We start from the raw sequence: 17500 nt of genomic DNA on the forward strand, positions 1-17500 counted from the left end.
ATATATATATATATATATATATATATATACCCGTCGTTGACTAGATTCAAAAACAGCCTACAGAAAATGGACTCTGATTTATGAAAGTATGATAGGTTATGAAAAGCAAAATATGATGAAAGTAAAAATAAAATAGATAAACCCCATAATTCATTATACCATACCTGTTCACACTGAAACACTTATCACAATATTCTGTGGATCTATATTAAAATACCGTGTTAAACTTTGTGACATATTTCCATTCTATGGAGGTCAGGTGCGAACGAACACCCCATAATTTTATTATACCATATTTCTTCAAACTGAAGCATAATTATCAAAGTATACTTACGCAGATAGATATGAAAAATCTGTATTAAAGTGTGTGCCTATTTCCATTCTATGGAGGCCAGGCGCGAACGCAGACCCCAAAATTTTATTATACAATCCCTATTTAAGTTAAAACATACTTATCAAAGTATTATTATGTACATCTATATCAAAAACACTTGTAAATCCTTTTTTTTTTAATTTTTAAGTTTTTTATTTACATATTTTGTGGGCCAGGCGCGTACGCAACCCCCATAATTTTAATGAATCATCATTATGCCAGATCAAACATACCCATTCCTGTGTCTCGATACAGCTTCTATCATTATATGTGATTAGTTTTCTATAATAGTCAACCATATAGGAGCCTATTCGTGACCAGACACACACACAGACGTTCAGCTTTATATTAGAGATATATATGATGATGATTGCTGCATCTTTCCAGATGATCCAGATGATCGCCGTAAGATAGAGTTCTCCCAATCTTGTCGTCCATGCCACGTCAGAATACTGTGCACTCCCGCCGCAGATTTGCACATCTTGAAGCCGATGTGACGTACAAATTGAGCAATTTCCATCGCGTTGACTTCCTCTGGAGGTTGAAGGGGTTTCCTATTAATATATACATACATACATATATATATATATATATATACATGCATATATAATCATCCTTCACTTTATTAAAGTAAAACCAGAATGTTTAATAACACTTGTAAGAGGATAGATTTATTACATATATAATTACACAGCAATGATTCGCTGCGCCATTGAACCTTTGAAAATTTGCCAATGTTAGCAAAAGATATATATATATATATATATATATATATATATATATATATATTATACACACATACAATCTGATCATATTTAAAAAGCATAGAGCTTCTAATATAAAAAAAATGATAGGTATACACAAAGAGTAAAATATTACGAGTTGAATATCTTATTTTAATATTAATTGAGCATAATTTTCCCTTATTCCTGTGATACCACTAGATGAGGAGCGATATATATATATATATATATATATATATATATATATATATAAGAGAGAGAGAGGGGGAGTATAAATAAATAAAAATACAGGCGTGTGTGTGTGTCTGTGTGTGTATGCGTGTGTGTGTGTGTGTAGTCATCCACATACCGTACTGTTTCATTGTATCACACTCATCAGTGCGGTTAGACTAACACCTCTCTCTCTCTCTCTCTCTATATATATATATATATATATATATATATATATATATATATATATATATATTACAGGTCCTGGATATGACCTTAAACTATATCCAGTGATGAGGCCCCAGCTTCCGGGCTTTGGGGAGTGTGGAGCCACCGTTTAATTGCCATCGCTCCCAGGTCCATTCAGATCCGTAGTGGCAGTACCTGTTAGGGTCCCAAGTATGTGTTAAATAGAAACCAACTTGAAAACAACACATATATTCTATTAAAAAAATTTTCTTCAAAATCTTTGGATTCGGCATTAAATCACCTTAAATGTCTTGATAAAACAACCAACCAACCAACCAACCATCTCTCTCTCTCTCTCTCTCTCTCTCTCTCTCTATATATATATATATATATATATATATATATATATATATATATATATATATATATATACATATATATATATATATATATATATATATAACATGTGTTTACATAAAATGTTATAAGGTAGTATAATATATTATGCATCAATCTGTTATGTATGTATTAAATCTAATTAATGTCTGCATACTTTTGAAAATAACATAAATAATTCTAATCTTTATAATTAAAATTAAGAATTTATAATTAAAATTAAGAAATTTACTAATTATTAAATGCGTTTTTGGCAGAATATCTCTCAATTAATATAACGTGTTAGTACGAATGAAATAAAATCAATATTCCTTTTAAAAGTGCTCCATACGAGTGTAGAGCTTTTATATGAATAAAATTATATAAACATAGATTGAGATTTAATCCAAGATATGAAAAAATTTTAAAACATTGATCGAACCGCGTACACTCCTTACTATATATATATATATATATATATATATATATATATATATATATATATATATATATATATATATATGCAAACTCTGCTTTCGTATAAGCCGTATCGCCTGCAGAGTTCTCTAGTTACTAGTAGCTAGCTGATCGGAACATGCTCATGACTGTGTAGCAACATATCACTGCTTATGTAAAAACAAATAAAGAGTATACCCTGCTCTACTTCCGTATTGGGCACTCGTGCATTAACCTCGTTACGCTTCATTGGTGTTACTTAACCCCTGGAAAACCTCATAATATATATAATCCCAGTTTGGTTTGGTTTTAAGTAAAATGTATTTTCTTACATCTTTGATATTTGTTTTAATTTGAAATTCAGTTGTTTTAATTTGAAATTCAGTTGTTTTTATTTGCGGGTAAAAAATTTTCTTTTGCAGTGTTACGCGTCATGATATCAATATAGAGTCACTTTTTAAATAATCCCATTTTGTATTTTATTTTCTGTTGCAGGCTTATGATGTGGGAACAGGTAAAAGTTATGGCAGTTCGTCGGCAGGTGCATACAGCTATGGCTCGAGTTCGGGCCTTGGTTCGTCCTCCTACGGTTCGTCTCCCCGGAGCAACTACGGCAGTGTGGTGAAAGACAAGGTGATGAAGTTCTCAAACTACGATAACAACTACGGAACAGGTTCCTCCGGCGGTGGGCGCGACCGATACCCGTCCCTAGATCGCAGCACAAGTTACACAGCCAAAAGCAACGCCTCTGACCCTTATGGAAAATCCGGGTACATGTCCGACTATGGGGGCAGTACGCGATCGTCATACAATTCGTGGGACCGTACTTCCAATCGTTCCGGCCGAAGCTACGGTGGTGTGTCCAACCCGAGCAGAGAAGGTTCACCTTACAGCAGTCGATCCTCCAAGTAAGAATATATTTTTTATTTATTTGAAATAATTCTGCCCCGTTGGGTCATCTATTGAATTATTTAAATTAGGAAAAAATATCATTTGAATGATTCGGGTCAGTCTTCTCATCTGAAGTGTCATTTTCACAATGTTTTATTCATTCAATATGCGGCATAATCACGTTGACACACCGATTCCCGTCAGACCACCGAAGTTAAGCAACATTGAACCTGATCATTACAAAAACAGGTGACAAATTTGGGAATTCCAGGCGCTGTATGTAGGAAGACCTCGGTACCTCTCTGCAAAAAGTTGCAAAAACCTAATGTTGTCATCTCCCCTAACGAGGATATACATGCGACTGGGGACCGCTTGTGAATTTCATACTCCCATGGAATTTCCTACTTTGGAGGAAGCCGGTTAAACCCAAATAGGGTACGTGCTGTTTCACAAACACACATACATACATAACGTTTCAGTCGATGTAACCTCCGACCTTCTTCTGGTGTATCTTATCGAACTCGGGAATCTTTTTGTCGAACTCGGGAATCTTTCTGTCGAACTCGGGAACCTGCACGAAATTTTGAGCAGGACCCTTTATTTATTCAACGTGGGTAGTATGCTCTCGTTCCGTCAGCCATGGTCGAGTAGAAGTCTTAAGTAATTCGCAAATGTATTCTGAATATCGCACACACTGAGGATTAAACGTTCATCCTCTAGAAGATTGTCACTTACATTTGAAGTACTTTACCCGTTGCACCACTTAACTATTTTATCCGTTGCGCCGCATAACTACTTTATCCGTTGCGCCACGTTGCGAACAATTCTCGTTTTTAGATGTATATTCTTACTACTTACCAGTATACATTACTATTTATTACATCATCATCTATAATATAAATCTCACCTCTCTGTTTAAATGTATGTATGTATGTATGTATGTATGTCTAAAACTTTCGACAGAGGCGACGGATTTTCACGAAATCGGTATTATTTTGAAGCTGGATTTTTCGGACGACAAATATCGCAAAATTGGCTAAACACTTTAATTCCTTCAACCCCCAACTGGGCACTTTTCTACAAGGAGTTGGGCCGCTTTTTTTTTTGCTGATATTTTCGAAAGCCATCCCTTTTTTTCGATTGACTAGCCTTAATTTAACCCTTCGCCACTTCCGGGTTGGTGATGGATGCAACGGCAAAGAGGTCATGTTTTTTTGTTTGTTTTGTTTTGTTTTTTGTTTTTTTGTTTTTCACATTCTTTTCCTCCTTCGCGGTACGGATTCGAGCCTGCCTGCCTACTACCAGTTTTTTTTTTTTTTTTTTTTTTTTGCTCAACACACACCTCCAAACACCCGGGCAACGCCGAGCATCCAGGCTAGTATTAATGTATATATGCTATTTATTACAGCATAATATATATATATATATATATATATATATATATATATATATATATATATATATACGACTCGTATTTTCATGAGTTAGATAATACAGAGTGTCCCAATAAAACGTATGCACTCTTTAAATTATCTCAACTTGCTACATGAATACGCTATATTATGTTCCCAAGAGATGTTTAGGAATAAAAAATGGCACTTCCAGCAGGATGGAGCACTTCCCCACTATCATTATGACGTAAGTGTATATCTTGATAGTCACCTGCGGAACAGATAGTTAGGACGAAGAGGAAGTAACGAGTACTGTCCACGCTCACCGGATTTGACGCTCCCCCATGGATTTTTCTCTTTTTTTTTTTTTTGAGGACGGTAGGGGGCGACATCTACAGGGTGGGGTACTTTTAAGTGGCCCACCCTGGAGATGTACAGAAAATGTAGTAGAGAGGAGGAACATTCTTTTATTGTTTAAATTACCTGTAGCGTTGTTTGTAATTTCCTGTAGTGTTGGTTGTAATTTCCTGTAGTGTTGGTTGTAATTTCCTGTAGTGTTGTTTGTAATTTCCTGTAGTGTTTTTTGTAATTTCCTGTAGCGTTGGTTGTAATTTCCTGTAGCGTTGGTTGTAATTTCCTGTAGTGTTGTTTGTAATTTCCTGTAGCGTTGGTTGTAATTTCCTGTAGCGTTGTTTGTAATTTCCTGTAGTGTTGTTTGTAATTTCCTGTAGCGTTGTTTGTAATTTCCTGTAGTGTTGTTTGTAATTTCCTGTAGTGTTGTTTGTAATTTTCTGTAGTGTTGTTTGTAATTTTCTGTAGTGTTGTTTGTAATTTCCTGTAGTGTTGTTTGTAATTTCCTGTAGTGTTGTTTGTAATTTCCTGTAGTGTTGTTTGTAATTTCCTGTAGCGTTGTTTGTAATTTCCTGTAGTGTTGTTTGTAATTTCCTGTAGTGTTGTTTGTAATTTTCTGTAGTGTTGTTTGTAATTTCCTGTAGCGTTGGTTGTAATTTCCTGTAGCGTTGTTTGTAATTTCCTGTAGTGTTGTTTGTAATTTCCTGTAGTGTTGTTTGTAATATCCTGTAGTGTTGTTTGTAATTTCCTGTAGCGTTGTTTGTAATTTCCTGTAGTGTTGTTTGTAATTTCCTGTAGCGTTGTTTGTAATTTCCTGTAGTGTTGTTTGTAATTTTCTGTAGTGTTGTTTGTAATTTTCTGTAGTGTTGTTTGTAATTTCCTGTAGCGTTGTTTGTAATTTCTGTAGTGTTGTTTGTAATTTTCTGTAGTGTTGTTTGTAATTTCCTGTAGTGTTGTTTGTAATTTCCTGTAGTGTTGTTTGTAATTTTCTGTAGTGTTGTTTGTAATTTCCTGTAGTGTTGTTTGTAATTTCCTGTAGTGTTGTTTGTAATTTTCTGTAGTGTTGTTTGTAATATTCTGTAGTGTTGTTTGTAATTTCCTGTAGTGTTGTTTGTAATTTTCTGTTGTGTTGGTTGTAATTTCCTGTAGTGTTGTTTGTAATTTCCTGTAGTGTTGTTTGTAATTTCCTGTAGTGTTGTTTGTAATTTTCTGTAGTGTTGTTTGTAATATTCTGTAGTGTTGTTTGTAATTTCCTGTAGTGTTGTTTGTAATTTTCTGTTGTGTTGGTTGTAATTTCCTGTAGTGTTATAAAAGATGCTGGAAGTGCTCTCCGTTTACATCTATGCATTTCAGGACATGTTTAATAACGTTTGCAGATAATGCCTATAGTTCTTCTCTGGTGGTTCTCCTGATAGCGTTATTAATGTTCTCCGTTTAGTTGGTCTAGATTGTGAGGATTATTTGCGGAAACTTTTTCTTTAAAAGTCCCCAATTATATAAAAATCACATGATGACAAGTCCGGGGAACGTGGTGGCCATTATCCTTTGCTTATTGTTCTCTCTTACGTAAGCATTTTATAAACTCGTGTCAATGATTTGTGAGATGTGTGGCATGTTGCGCCATCTTGTTGGAAAAAGAATTGCATTTTGTCATGTGGTGTCAGTTGGTCGATAAGAGAAAGATTAGAAAGGTCAGGCTACTTTTAAATGGGCCACCCTGTACGCTCCATTTTATTTGTGTTTTCATTTACGACAAATAAATGTGATTTTAACTCTTGCTAAATATTTTTCAACATATTTTATTAAATGCTTGTATTTATATACAAACTGTATCTTTATCTATTCTTTATAATTTATGGTCCCTATATAACAAGTTTGTTTGAAAACAAACTTAAATATTTAAAATTTATACGACAAAATTAAAAAAAAATCTTTCTCTCTCTCTCTCTCTCTCTCTCTCTCTCTCTATCTATCTATCTCTATCTCTCTCTCTCTATCTATCTATCTATCTATCTATCTATCTATCTTTTTCCTCCTTCTTCTCTCTTTCTCTGTGTGTTTGTTTATATATCTTTATTTATTAGCAGTCGGAGGTAATAAAGAAGATATATAATAACACAATGGAATAGTCCCGATGCTGCTTCCCAACCGACTACAACATAGTCGTTTTCAAGTTTAATGTAAACAAATACTGGTTGAGCTTCCCTCTCGGATAATCAATTTTTCTAAAGTAATTTTCTGCCTTGACACTCTTCGTTTCTAATCCTTTCGTGATGACGATCATCGCTTAACTGACATTCTTTAGTATTTAGCCTCGGAAAACACTGGAATCATAAAAAAAACTTTTACCAAAATGGCTGCATTGGACATAAAATAACACATGCAGATTCTGCCAGACGGAATTGGAAAGTGTGAGCCATTTGGTATCAAATTGCAAGGTTCTTTTGGGGGATGGCTACTTATACGGCGAAACATGATGGAGTATGTAAGTACCTCCACTAGACCATCTGTAAAGAATTAAGCATCCAATGTAGCAGCAAGTTCTGGGAACATCAACCTGAAAGAACAGTTGGAAATGACTTATATACCATATATTACGACCATGTTATCCCTACAGCCACCTACCTTGAAAATGCTGCTGTCAAACCTGACATAGTTATATGGAATAAGTCAGAGACAGTAGCAACCTTGGTTGAAGTGAGTGTCCCTAATGATGGAGGTCTGAACAGAGCTAAAAAGGAGAAACAGACCAAATATCAAGGTCTCATGTATGATATGAAAAGAAACTGGAATCTTAGGAAGATATCAATCATACGAGTTATTATAGATTCCACGGGGCTTATGAAGAAGAACCTGAAGTCCTAACTAATATTCCTGGTGAACCAAGTGCAAAAGAGATTCAAACAATTGCACTTATGGGGACGGCGAGGATACTAAAAAGAGCTCTCGGTTGGATTCAATAAAAATCTGGGCAATGTTGGCAGCTGGGTTGGCTGCCCCATACCCAACGTTACAATCTTCAAAGAAAGAAAATTAGATATATATATATATTCGATGTTTCTTAATATCGTTTAAAAAATCAACAAAAAACTACGTAAACAGATAAACGATAACAACTATGTAGTAAATTGTCTAAGGGGTTAGGGCACTGGACTGAAATACATAAGCTCCTGGGTTCGAATCCCAACAACAATCAAGCTACACTGAAGAGGAGTAGGGCTCCAAAACACGCATGTCCGTAGATTACTGTTTTTAAAAATTATATATTAAGGGAACAACGAGGATACTAAAAAGAGCTCTCGGTTCGTTTTAATAAAAGCAGGGCAATGTTGGCAGTTGGTTTAGCTGCCCCATACCGAGCGTTACAATCGTCAAAGGAAAAAAATTTAAAATAAAAAAAAGAATTAATATGCCGTAAAACAAGCAGCCAACAAATACTTCAACAGTGCTCATATATTTTCATAACTTATTACTTAAACGTTCAGTCTCGAAAGACAATGGCTACCCCCTAAAGTAAGGGATGGTTGCGCGTGTAATTGTGAGGCAAGAGTTACGTAATCACCAACCACACATCTCCTGAATCGGCACTGCTTGATTCCAGTTGCAAGGAGAAGTCAAGGCCGACTAGAAACAATGCTCACACAGCACCTGGATTCCCAAATGGTCACCTATTTTAGTACCAACCAGTCTCAACGTTGTTTAACTTCGGTGATCTGACGGGAACCGGTGTGTAAGTCTGATTATGCCGGATTATAACGTACGATATATATATATATATATATATATATATATATATATATATATATATATATATATATATTGTTTTAACAAAATCAAGACAACAAAGATTGGATTTACAGCAACAAATAGTGTATTTTTAATGTTTGTTACAATTACAAAAGATGGTAATTTTGAAGCTTACAATTTAAGTCACCTTATTCTGACTTAAAATTTATTGGTATATGAACGATTACCAAATTGAAACAATTGTAACGTAAAATGAAATACACTTTTTGCTGCCATCAACACCTTGTCTTGAAGCCTTGATTTTGCACACACAATATATTAATGCTCAATTATGAAAGGTGATAATTTTGTAGCTTAATCCTTAAGTCAACCTTTTTTGGCTTAAAGCCTATTGGTATATGAAAAATTACTGAATTACACGAACTCAGTATTTTTTTTTATTACATTTTCACCCCAAACAAGGTACATTGCCACTTTGGTGTAGGGAGCTACTATCAGGGGCAGCAACTACTGGGGCACTATGTTGTGATTTGGGCAGCAAGATGTCAGTTCACGTTACACTTGAACTTCTGCATGTCAGTACAGTTAGGGAAGCAGGAACCTGGAATGGAATTCCAGAGTCTAGCGGTTCTGGGGAAGAAACTGCTGGAGTAGAAAGATCTTTTACATCTTAGGATCTCTACTGTGTGGGGGTGGGATTTAGCTGTCTGTCGGGTTTGTCGAGGGTGTCTACGTCGTGGGGGCACAAGTGTCTGCAGTTCGTCAGAGCATTCACCATTAAAATACTTATAGGATACGCAGAGGGATTCAACGTTTCGTCGATGGGACAGAGGCTGAAGCTTAGATGCCAGTTCAGGGCCTATCAGATTGGCGACTCTCTTTTGAACCTTGTCTAGGAGCGAGAGACTAGTAGCAGATGCACCAGCCCAAATGTGACAACAATACTCTATACATGGGCGAATGGTGGCATTATAGAGGTACAGGATACTTTCAGGTGTCAGTAGTTTTCTAGCACGGTAGAGAGAGCCCACCTTCCTCGCAGCCGCCCTGGCAATGTTTTCAATATAAGTGTTCCAACTCATGTTTCCTGTGAACGTTAGGCCAAGCAGTTTGAAAGATGTACTCTCAGACAGGGAGTCACTGGCCATTACTATTGGTGGCAGAGAAGGTTTCTTGTAATTATTGAAGGAAACCAGTTTAGTCTTGGCAGCATTGAATGTGACCATCCATTTATGTCCCCATTCCACTACAGATTAGAAGTCATACTCTAGTGTTTTTGCCATTTCTTTAGATATATGTTCATTTGTTTTCCTGTCATGCCTGTTATAGAGTGTGGTGTCATCAGCATATATACCCATCTCAGAGGCAGTTTTGTCGGAGAGGTCATTAATAAATATTAGAAACAATAGAGGTCCAAAGATAGACCCCTGAGGCACTCCCGCATTTATATCACACTGTTTAGATGTACGACCGTCGAGGACAACCTGGATTTTTCTCTTACCTACGAAGGATTTAATTATGTTAAGTATTCTACCAGTGATACCGTATGATTTAATTTTCCTGGGGAGACCCTTGTGCTATACCCTGTCAAAAGCCTTAGATATATCTAGAGCTACCGCTCTGCCCTCCCCACTTTGTCCAGTGAATGGTATATACGTTCAGAGATTACAGTGAGGATGTCAGCTGTGGAACGGGCTTGTCTAAATCCATATTGTTTGTCAATCAGAAGTTTAGCATCTGTATATAAGTCTCTCTCTCTCTCTCTCTCTCTCTATATATATATATATATATATATATATATATATAGAGAGAGAGAGAGAGAGAGAGAGAAAGAATTTTATACGGGGTACAAAATTTCCGTATTGCAATCATGATCGGAAGACCCGTTTTGTTGTTCATGATTAAAAGTGGTAAACAAAAAAAAATAATGAGGGAGGCAAGATAACCGGTTTCGCCCTCACTTTTCGTAAGCTGGATCGAGGGATTTCATTTTTTTATTAATAAAATTGAGTGAAATGGGAAACGATGTGTTTAAAATAAAATGGGAGACGATATGTTAAAAAAAATAGCGATACATTGTATTTGAAAAGAAAAAAAGCGGCATACACTATATGCCTAAAATAAGGATACGTATGATAGCACATAAAGACTGATCACGTTCAAACGTTAGAGACATTCCCTTTGGTTGCAGAGAGAAGGCGTCTTCAAGCGAACGTGAATAGTCTCCAAAATCTTCAGGTGATAGATCGAATGAGCATGACTCAGAACAGTGAATCAGCCAGTTTTAAAGTTCGTGACACATTCCGGGTTGTTAAGCAAATGTAAGTCCCATTCCTGATTTTGCTAGGTACGTGTTGTTGAATTCTGCTATCAATTCTTAACGACGTCCGGCCTACCTAGTCAGCACTGCAACTACATTTAAATTTATAAATTGCATTATTATTATTATTATTATTATGGTGGGAAAGTAGAACGTCTTTGTGACAGGATACCATTAACGGTTTTGTATAGAGCACAATACGTACATTTGAAGCAAAATAGCATCTGTCCACTGTTGAGTTGATTTGTTTGGCAAACTTCTCATTAACTGATCCTAACCACGGTAAACGAATATAAATCGGACACACACACACACACACACATATATATATATATATATATATATATATATATATATTGTGTGTGTGTTTCCATCTGACCACGTACAAAATGATGGACATTTTTCTAGTCCTCACATGAACCAATTCAAATTGTAACGGGGAAGCGAGAATGCAAATAGCAAGTAAGAAAACAATCTTTAATTCATTCCACCGCTTGAAGTGAATTCGAAAACATTTTAGTAAATATGTCTACATAAATAGCGAGTGCGAACACTGGCGAAGCATTTTCTTTTCGTTATTGTTGGCCGAAAGTGTACATCAGTACAGCGCGGACGGGTGTATGTCAATGCCGAGACGTGTGCAAAATGAAATCATAGTAGAAAAAATAAAAAAGAGTATAAAATAAACGTATGCACAGACCGAAGAGCACATTCGAATGTTATGTTAGGTTGTATAAAAGTGTTAACTTTGCTCAGAATCAGATTTCTTTGTCTGCTCGAACTTTTTTCGATACCTGTCAAGCGCATTCCGTTACAAAGCCTACATGAGAACAATCTCAGACACTCGACTTCATAGGGAACGAACTCATGCTCAGACACACACACACACAAATTTCCTTTTATCTAAAGCTATATATATTGTTTTGAAAAAAGAAAAACCGAATGAATTTATGAAATGATCAACGTTTCGTCCCTATTGCAGAGGACATCTTTAGGATATTTAAAGGAAAAATGTAAAAAAAAGAAAATGATCATAGATCATATGAAAATGAAAAGGAAACCGTGTTAGAATCCTACCCAAATCGGGAAGGAAACTATGTGTACGTATGGGAAGGTTGGGTTGTTCAATGTTTATATATGCACTTTTAAAAATACGTTAAATAAATATGTACACTTTTTTTCTCTAAACTTATTCATTTTGTTGAATTATTTAAGGATTAAGAAAAAACGATTAACCAGGATCTGTTTTGATATTTTATTCTTTGATTATTATTTTCCCTATACTAGGGCTTAAATGGTAGAAGCCCTTTCTTTGCGTAATAGTATTAGTATTTAATATTAGTGCTGACTCTAAAAGTCTTCTTTTAGTTCTATCTATCACGTATTTTATAATTTTCGCATGATCTAAATTAAATGAATGATCGTGTTCTGCACAATGACAAAAGAGTGCATTTAGGGCGTTACCATTCCTTATATCTCTTCTGTGTTCGTAAAGTCTTAGTTTCAATTTACGCTGTGTCTCACCTATGTATGCTTGTTGGTAATTGTTACATGAGATGGAATATATACCGGCGTCGGATGTGAGGGTTTTGGGAGAGTGCTTGGTAGTTTTTAATGTCTGTTTTATTGTCGTGGAATTTGTTTGTATCAAGTGAAAACCAAGTCTATTAAAAGTGTCGTAGGTTTTTGTATTTTTATTGTGGGTGGGAATGAAAAGATGTCTGTTTAAAATTTATAAGAAAAGATAGGTATATATATATATATATATATATATATATATATATATATATATATATATATATATATATATATATCTTTTCTTATGAATTTTTCCTTAAAATCAGGCAGAGCTTCATCTATCTAAATTGGTTGGCTTTATCTCTGGATAAATATCTATCTTTTCATATTAACTCTCTCTCTCTCTCTCTCTCTATATATATATATATATATATATATATATATATATATATATATATATATATATATATATATATATATATAATGTTTTTTTTTCTCGTAACCTACTTGCTGCCCCAACTCCTTGCATCTCCTTGTATTCTGCGCTATCTTTCTCGGTCGTAGCAATGACGATGCCGGCAATCATCCAACCGACCCAATATGTTTGGCACGGGTATTGCCCATATATGCAATGGCGGCACCCGAGGGGTGAAGGTGGCACTGTTGTAATCTGATCTGCTAGCGAGTGGGTGTCTAAAATTGTTCCGTTTTCAAGTCGAGCCGATAGAAGTGCAGTCACAAACAGATAGACACTACGCCACCCCCTCGCACGCTCACTCCTCTTTTCTCTCTCTCTCTCTCTCTCTCTCTCTCTCTCTCTCTCTCTCTCTCTCTCTCTCTTTATCTTTGGGGCTTTACTAAAGTTAGTCGGTAATGTTGTGCAAAATCCTAAAAAAAATACATATATGCCACTTATTTACAGCTATCATATTATCAAACGCAAATGTGTACATCACACGAGTTTTTAAGTCAGGGGGAAGGGGCCGAATATAGGATATATATATATATATATATACTAGCAAATGTACCTGTCGTTGACTGTATTCAAAAACAGCCTACAGAAAATGAACTCTGATTTATGAAAGTATGATAGATTATGAAAAGGAAGGGTTGTAAAGAGATAGCTTCGAATTTGGGGGTATCAAAACCAAAGCAAAATATGATGAAAGTAAAAATAAAATTGATAAACACCATAATTTATTATACCATACCTGTTCACACTGAAACACTTATCACAATATTCTGTGGATCTATATTATAAAACCTTGTTAAACTTTGTGACATATTTCCATTCTATGGCGGTCAGGCGCGAACGAACACCCCATAATTTTATTATATCATATTTCTTCAAACTGAAACATAATTATCATAGTATACTTACGCAGATAGATATGAAAAGTCTTTATTAAAGTTTGTGCCTATTTCCATTCTATGGGGGGGGGGCCAGACGCGAACGCAGAGCCACAATTTCATTATACCATCCCTATTTAAGTTAAAACATACTTATCAAAGTATTATTATGTACATCTATATCAAAATCACTTGTAAACTTTTTTTTTTTAATTTTTAATTTTTTTATTTACATACTTTGTGAACCAGGCGCAAACGCAGACACCACAATTTTAAGGAACCGCCGTTCTGCCAGATCAAACATACCCATTCCTGTGTCTCGATACAGCTTCTATCATTATATGTGATCAGTTTTCTATAATAGTCAACCATATAGGAGCCTATTCGTGACCAGACACACACACACAGCTTTATATGATATATATATATATATATATATATATATATATATATATATATATATATATAGTGTAAGATAATAATTTTACACGTTCCAAATATTTAGTTTTCTCAGTTAGTCATTTATTACTTTTCTAAAAGTATACATCACAATATTGTTCCGTATTGCGACTAACAAATCTACAAAATTATGTTATTGCTGCATATTTCGTCACGTATTCATCAGATGTCTACCTTTAAAAAACTTATAAAAACACGGTTTTGGACAACGTACATAGTTCGTGTAGCCAACACACTCTTCCGTTTCTTCTCAACATCGATATGTGGCAGGTGTTCAGTATTGTAAACAGACTATTAATCTCGTCCGTTATAAAACTGATTATGAAATCATTTCATGCAAAAATGTACTTTTTTAAAAATTTCAAATGACGTTTCAATGCATTACAAACTTTCTTTAGATCAATAAAAATCCAAAACAAGAATGTTTTCAAACGGAAGAAAAATATAATTGACAAAGCGAAAGAAATAATGAGAGAAAGGGAAAGTGAGTTGATTTGAAGTGAATGTACTTGCAAATAATACTAAATTAAGAAAGCACAAGCGCGCATATGACAGCAGTGGCAATAGCAACTATATGCAAATGACCGAGCCGTGTGTAAGGTGACATTACGTCGAGGAAGAGGGAAAGAAATAGACTTTAAAAAGAGAAAAATAATGATCCTTGCGTTAGAGGCGGACAGCAATAGACGTGTTACACACGTGGTCTGAGAGTCACAGGCAAAAACGCGTCCAAAACATGGTCGGACAAAGACAGAATACCACGTGTTCGCTACAGCAGAGTCTTGATACGCACATTGGAATACGAGAAGACTTTTGAACCAGCGACAAGGCGTTATTCTGGAAGTACCTGTAAATAAATGTCTGTTGTTTCACTTAAAAAAGTGAGACGAATTCTTTCCTTGTCTTTTTTACCTTGTGAATGTGTTTACAACGTGTGGCTCCCGAGAGTGGACATGTAACGACTATGTTACACAAAATATACATATCAGTTTTTACCAGCTTAGCACAGATCTGAGTAATGCCATTTTTTTATCTTTAGCTAGCTTCTTTTGCTTTACAGCTAATACGATAGAGAGTGGGGGAAACTATAGATAATGGTTTTAGGTAGACGAGTGTTTTTGTGATAGTTTGGAAATGAAGGGCTATAGATTGGAGCTCAGACGAGTATTTGCAATGAAAATAATGATAGAGTAGAGAGAGTCTCGCAACGTCTTTTCTATGGGAAAGAAGTTGCAGGGAAGAGTTGGTTTGGAATTGTGGATCAAGGCAGAATAGGGTGCTCCGAGCAGCTTCTGTCCAGATGTGGAAATATATACGTCCAAGTATGGAATACTGTTGCCACATATGGGAAGGAGCTGCTAGAAAAGACTTGTCCTGCCTTAATATGGTTCAAAATAGACTTCGTGGCCTGGTGGGAGATGTCCTTTTCTCTTCGCTGCAACCTCTATCTCACAGAAGGGATGTTGCGAGTCTGTCTCTGCTTTATCTTTATTTTCATGGAAAGTGTTCGACTGAGCTTCTAATCTATGGTCCCCCCCTCGCCAAACTTTCACAAGAAACACTAGACTAGCTGAAAACATTATCAATAATTCTCCCCACTCTTTATTTGTGCCTAAACCTAAACATAGATTCCATGATCAAAGCTTCTTTCTTAGAACTGCACACGTCTGTGGAATTGTCTTCCGTTTTCCTGCTTTCCAGCTGTCTATAATATGGTTGTCTTCAAGTCCAACGTGAACAAGTTTCTGATGAGCCGTTCCACTTAAGTTAACAAATTTACCGAACTTCCATTACTATCGATTACTATATTGTCCTTTTGACTACTCTACACTCTTTAACTCTTATCCTTGAGTGGCCTATCGGCCTTGGTAAGTGGTGACGCCTATGTAAAAAAAAATAGTTCTGCATCCTAATGTATTTCCCGTTACGCACGTGTCATTCTTCGTGCTAAGCACTGACAAGATTAACATTTTGATTGCATGAGAACCATAGCTGATCAAAACAACAGTTGTGATAACATCTGTATCATTTACTACTAATAATACGCTACGTACGTGATAATCTTTCACGTACACTAAAAAGAAAACGAGTGATTCATCTGATACCAACAAGATAAACAATCCCGCAATTTATCCATTTTAAGGAGTTAATGCTTGGCAGTATATTCTCGCGACAAGAGAGCGGAAAATACACACTCCAAATTGAGCATTTTAAAATAGTACAAAAGTGTAATTTAATAAAAGTAATAGAATACTTTCAACTTATTACGGATAGATACCAATATATATATATATATATATATATATATATATATATATATATATATATTAAATTGTGATTCAATGAATTTAAAAAAACTCTCATTGAAATGAAATGAAGTGGTTGAGTTTCATATCAAAGAATTTTTATTATTCTAAGCAAGACAAAGAATGCTTTAGAAAATTAATCTCCTTAACCTATAGGGTTTCGATGTCTACCATCTCATCGAAGGAGAGAAAATATTAGCAAATACTTATAAAGGTATGCACCCTATTTTCTAAAGTCAGTGAGACATGGAAAGTCAAAGTCAACATAATAAATTTATCAGAAGTCCTGTAGCAGGAGGATTTGCAGAAAAAGGATATGAATGTTTTTTTTAAAATCCAGCTTGCTTGGTAAAATCCATGTTATACGTTCTTTACGTCCGTTTGGTAATAAGGTCCAAGTTATATATTGGGTAATCTGCATAGCTGTGTAGATATCCGAATCGGGCAAGTGCTTGTATAAATGTGTTTGTGGTCCAGCGATAATAATTCAAAGTCTGGTGGAATCCTTTTCATTAGAAGTCTATATTCTTTTTAGTGGGGCGAGATGTTAATAGTAGGATACTGGAATCTTAGGAAGATTCCTACCATTCCACTCATTATAGATATATATAGGTGTTAATAGTAGAGTACTGGAATCTAAGATTCCAGTTTCTTTTTGTGTTATACATAAGACCTTTTTTCTTTTGTTTTCTTTTTATTGAGTTGAAGTTCTCAAAACACAAGGGACCCCTTACCTGCGACTAACACTTGATCTCTATATGAGATATATAGATATTCGAATGTGTCATTAAAGTTCTTTATCTCTCAAACACTGAAATAGT

General features: G+C 35.2%; 1 protein-coding gene across 25 annotated transcripts in view; it reads left to right on the forward strand.

Moving 5' to 3' along the window:
* The window catches only part of LOC145297783 (FH1/FH2 domain-containing protein 3-like), a 760653-nt gene that overhangs the window by 376336 nt on the left and 366817 nt on the right, over positions 1-17500 (forward strand). For all 25 annotated transcript variants that reach the window (XM_080144059.1, XM_080144067.1, XM_080144064.1 and 22 more), the window contains one exon: positions 2842-3254. In XM_080144059.1, the coding sequence (XP_080000185.1) occupies positions 2842-3254 (413 nt within the window). The remainder of the gene's footprint in view (positions 1-2841; positions 3255-17500) is intronic.

This window comes from Euprymna scolopes, chromosome 18, assembly GCF_053919585.1.
Source record: "Euprymna scolopes isolate OS-2025 chromosome 18, ASM5391958v1, whole genome shotgun sequence".
NCBI classification, from domain to species: Eukaryota; Metazoa; Mollusca; class Cephalopoda; order Sepiida; family Sepiolidae; genus Euprymna; species Euprymna scolopes.